Consider the following 3,667-nt stretch of genomic DNA (forward strand, 5'->3'; position numbering starts at 1 on the left):
CATTGGAAGGACTGATGCTGAAGCTGAAGCTCCAATACTTTGGCCACCTGATGCGAAGAGTTGACTCATTGAAAAAGACCCTGATGCTGGGAGGGATTGGGAGCAGGAGGAGAAGGGGACAACAGAGGATGAGATGGCTGGATGGCATCACCACCTCAACGGACATGAGTTTGGGTAAACTCCAGGAGTTGGTGATGGACGGGCAGCCCTGGCGTGCTGCAATTCATGGGGTCGCAAAGAGTCGGACACAACTGAGCGACTGAACTGAACTGAACTGAACTGAAGTGTTGTCTGCTGTTATTGTTGTTGTTATTTAGTTGCTCAGTCGTGTCCAACTCTTTGTGACCCCATGGACTGCAGCACACCAGGCCACCCTGTCCCTCACAGGGACACTGTGAGTCGTCTAGTGTTGTCTAGTGGGTGATATTAAGGTATTACAAGGAAACTCAGACCTTGATAATAGACTAGACCTAGGCCTGGAGAATCCCAGGGATGGGGGAGCCTGGTGGGCTGTCGTCTATGGGGTTGCACAGAGTTGGACACGACTAAAGTGACTTAGCAGCAGCAGCAGCAGCAGGACTTACCTTAAAAGAATAAATCCTTTTCTTCATGCATAGTTCAAATTAATAATGCAAACAAGTGGTAGGCAGAGGTTGAAAAGGAGATCAAACTTTTCAGTCATCAGTAAGTACTTCAGAATCCATTATTAGGACATAAATTACTGACAAGTGGATTATAAATCATTCATCTGTTCATACAATGAAATTAAAAGATGCTTGCTCCTTGGAAGAAAAGCTATGACAAACCTAGATAGCATATTAAAAAGCAGAGACATCACTTCACCAACAAAGGTTCATACAGTCAAAGCTATGGTTTTTCCAATAGTCATGTACCAATGTGAAAGTTGGACCATAAAGAAGGCTGAGTGCTGAAGAATTGATGCTTTCAAATTATGGTGCTGGAGAAGATTCTTCAAAGTCCCTTGGACTGCAAGGAGATCAAACTAGTCAATTGTAAAGAAAATCAACCTTGAATATTCATTGGAGGGACTGATGCTGAAGCTGAAGCTCCAATACTTTGGCCACCTGATGCAAAGACTTGACTCTTTGGAAAAGATCCTAATGCTGGGAAAGATTGAAGGCAGGAGGAGAAGCAGGTAACAGAAGATGAGACAGTGGGATGGCAAGACAAACTCAATGGACATGAGTTTGAGCAAATTCCAGGAGATAGTGAAGGACAGGAAAGCCTGATGTGCTGCAGTCCATGAGGTCACAAAGAGTCTGATACAACTTAGTGACTGAACAACAACAACATTTATAACATATCCTCTTAATGACTGTGTTTGAGTTATACTGATGCTAGCTTTTTGGAGTTATTGAACATAACTAAAAGTATTACTGCTAAGTCGTTCAGTTGTGTCAGACTCTGCATGACTCCATAGACGGCAGCCCACCAGGCTCCCCCGTCCCTGGGATTCTCCAGGCAAGAACACTGGAGTGGGTTGCCAGTTCCTTCTCCAGTGCATGAAAGTGAAAAGTGAAAGTGAAGTCGCTCAGTCGTGTCCAACTCTTAGCGACCCCATGGACTGCAGCCCACCAGGCTCCTCTGTCCGTGGGATTTTCCAGGCAAGAGTACTGGAGTGGGGTGCCATCGCCTTCTCTGAAAGTATTACTACTATACTTCTTTTCAAAGTAATCTCTAATTTAGTCTTGTAACTAATACAAAACTAATCCCTCAGTCTGTGTTAGTGAGATTTGATTACATTCCTTCACTTGTACTATATTATATTTCAAAAAAGACTGGTTTCATACACATTTCATGGAGACAATGAAGAGTACTAAGCAACAGTAGTCTCTCAGGTTGTAACCACCAAATACAGAAAACAATGCATATGCTTAAGTCAGAAACACTTACTCTCCACTATTGCACTTATGTAGTGGTTGAGGATTTCCACCAGCTGCTCAGCCCCTCGGTCCATGTACATGGCTGTGCTGAACTTCTCAGTCATTGCAGTAAAACCTGGAACAATTGTGCAGCTCGTTTCCTTGGGTGCTTGGAGGAACCAAACAGTGTCAGGAGAAGAGGACCACACTCGCTAGCAATGGGCCTCAGCTTTTAAGAACTGGCAGTGTTTCTTTTAAATGATCTTTGTGGCAGGCCAAGTGTCAGATATTGGGTCTCCTCTATCTATATTTATTATCTTAGGGGTCAAGGAAAGGCACCAGATAACTCTTCCCTCCTAACTTCCCAAAGTGAACAGGGGTGACTTCAGTTTTAACTGGGTATAGAACTTCCATTTCATGATAATGAAAACACATAAAGTTCTATGACTTCTGAAGAGATGGTAGGTTTCCTCTTAAGCTGTAAATAACATCAGAGAGATCATTTCCAGAGGTCAATTTTGCCTGGGATGGTGTAGGCCTTGGAGGCTGAGTCAGTGAAGTTGGGACAGGGACACTGGAGCCTGAAGTACCAGGCCCAGGACTTAGGCATCTTAAAGATTTGCCCATCACTGGACATGCCAGGCAAAGGAAGATGAGAGGGAGCCAGGTCCATAAGCCAGGTCCTCCCTCCTGTCTTCTCAGTGGGAATATTTGCAATAACAGCACAAAAACTCTGAAGCAGCACCCCTACTCTGCAGTCAAGCATTGTTTGTGATTTCATGCAAACCTACTGTTCACCCACATTAAACATCCCTTTTGTGCTTGCCTGAAATATCAACAAACATCAAGACTCCATCAAAATTATCCACAGAAGGTCTCTCTGGAGAGAAATCTCCATAGACAATGAGGTCCGGTAAATGAGCTGCTATTTTGACGATGGCCCGGTCCTGTGATTCAAGTTCTCTTCGAGTGTTCATGTTCAAGGCAAATATTCTGGATTGTATGATCACCACGAACAGTCCTGAATGTACTTTCTAGAAAACAAAGCTGAAATTGGAGGCAATCTGACTTATATTCATTCACTCACTTTCCTATTTCTTTTTCCCCATCTTCTCTAACCTGCACAATGCTCATTTAAGTGGTTGATGTGAGAATGACTGACTTGTTCACCATGCATTTGCATGAAAGGGTGAGCCCTCGGGGTGCAAGCGCTGTGACAGAGGGGCCAGTAGCACGAGTGCTTTGGTCCAGGCCCTTTTCCCTTCTGTCCTTATGTTCCCTCTTTCCTTGCCCCTTCGTCTCTTATTTTTTCTTTCTCTTTTTTGAAAACTAAAAAAGAAAGCATAAACAGGAGTTTATGTGTGTGAATATTTATAGAAAAGTGAACGTGAGAGTCGCTCAGTCATGTTCGGTTCTTTGTGACCCCGTGGACTATACAGTCCATGAAATGCTCCAGGCCAGAAGACTGGAGTGGGTAGCCATTCGTTCCCTTCTCCAGGGGATGTTCCCAACCCAGGGGTCAAACCCAGGTCTCCCTCATTGCAGCCGGATTCTTTACCAGCTGAGTCACCAGGGAAGCCCCATTTATAGAAAGGTAAATAGCAAAGTGGAGGGTCATATATAAGCAAGAGATGAAGTATTCTAAGGTATAAAGAAATAGAGAAAAAGAATTAAAAGGGGTGTGTGTATGTGTGAATATAAGACTTTTAAACCATAAATGGAAGGAAACGTGGAAATGTTGATTTGTTACCTACTTAGTTCTGAGAAAACTACGATTCCCTAAG

At 43.7% G+C, this 3,667-nt stretch overlaps 1 protein-coding gene across 1 annotated transcript in view; it reads right to left on the reverse strand.

Moving 5' to 3' along the window:
- The window catches only part of ADCY10 (adenylate cyclase 10 (soluble)), an 80,927-nt gene extending 77,681 nt beyond the window's left edge, over positions 1 to 3,246 (reverse strand). The window contains exons 1-2 of the mRNA XM_010846010.1: positions 2,710 to 3,246; positions 1,915 to 2,019 (exon numbers count right to left, since the gene is read on the reverse strand). Of these exons, the coding sequence (XP_010844312.1) occupies positions 1,915 to 2,019; positions 2,710 to 2,860 (256 nt within the window). The 5' untranslated portion in view covers positions 2,861 to 3,246. The remainder of the gene's footprint in view (positions 1 to 1,914; positions 2,020 to 2,709) is intronic.
- Positions 3,247 to 3,667: the final 421 nt, after the last annotated feature.

This window comes from Bison bison, unplaced genomic scaffold, assembly GCF_000754665.1.
Source record: "Bison bison bison isolate TAMUID 2011002044 unplaced genomic scaffold, Bison_UMD1.0 scf7180017864229, whole genome shotgun sequence".
Lineage (NCBI taxonomy): Eukaryota > Metazoa > Chordata > Mammalia > Artiodactyla > Bovidae > Bison > Bison bison.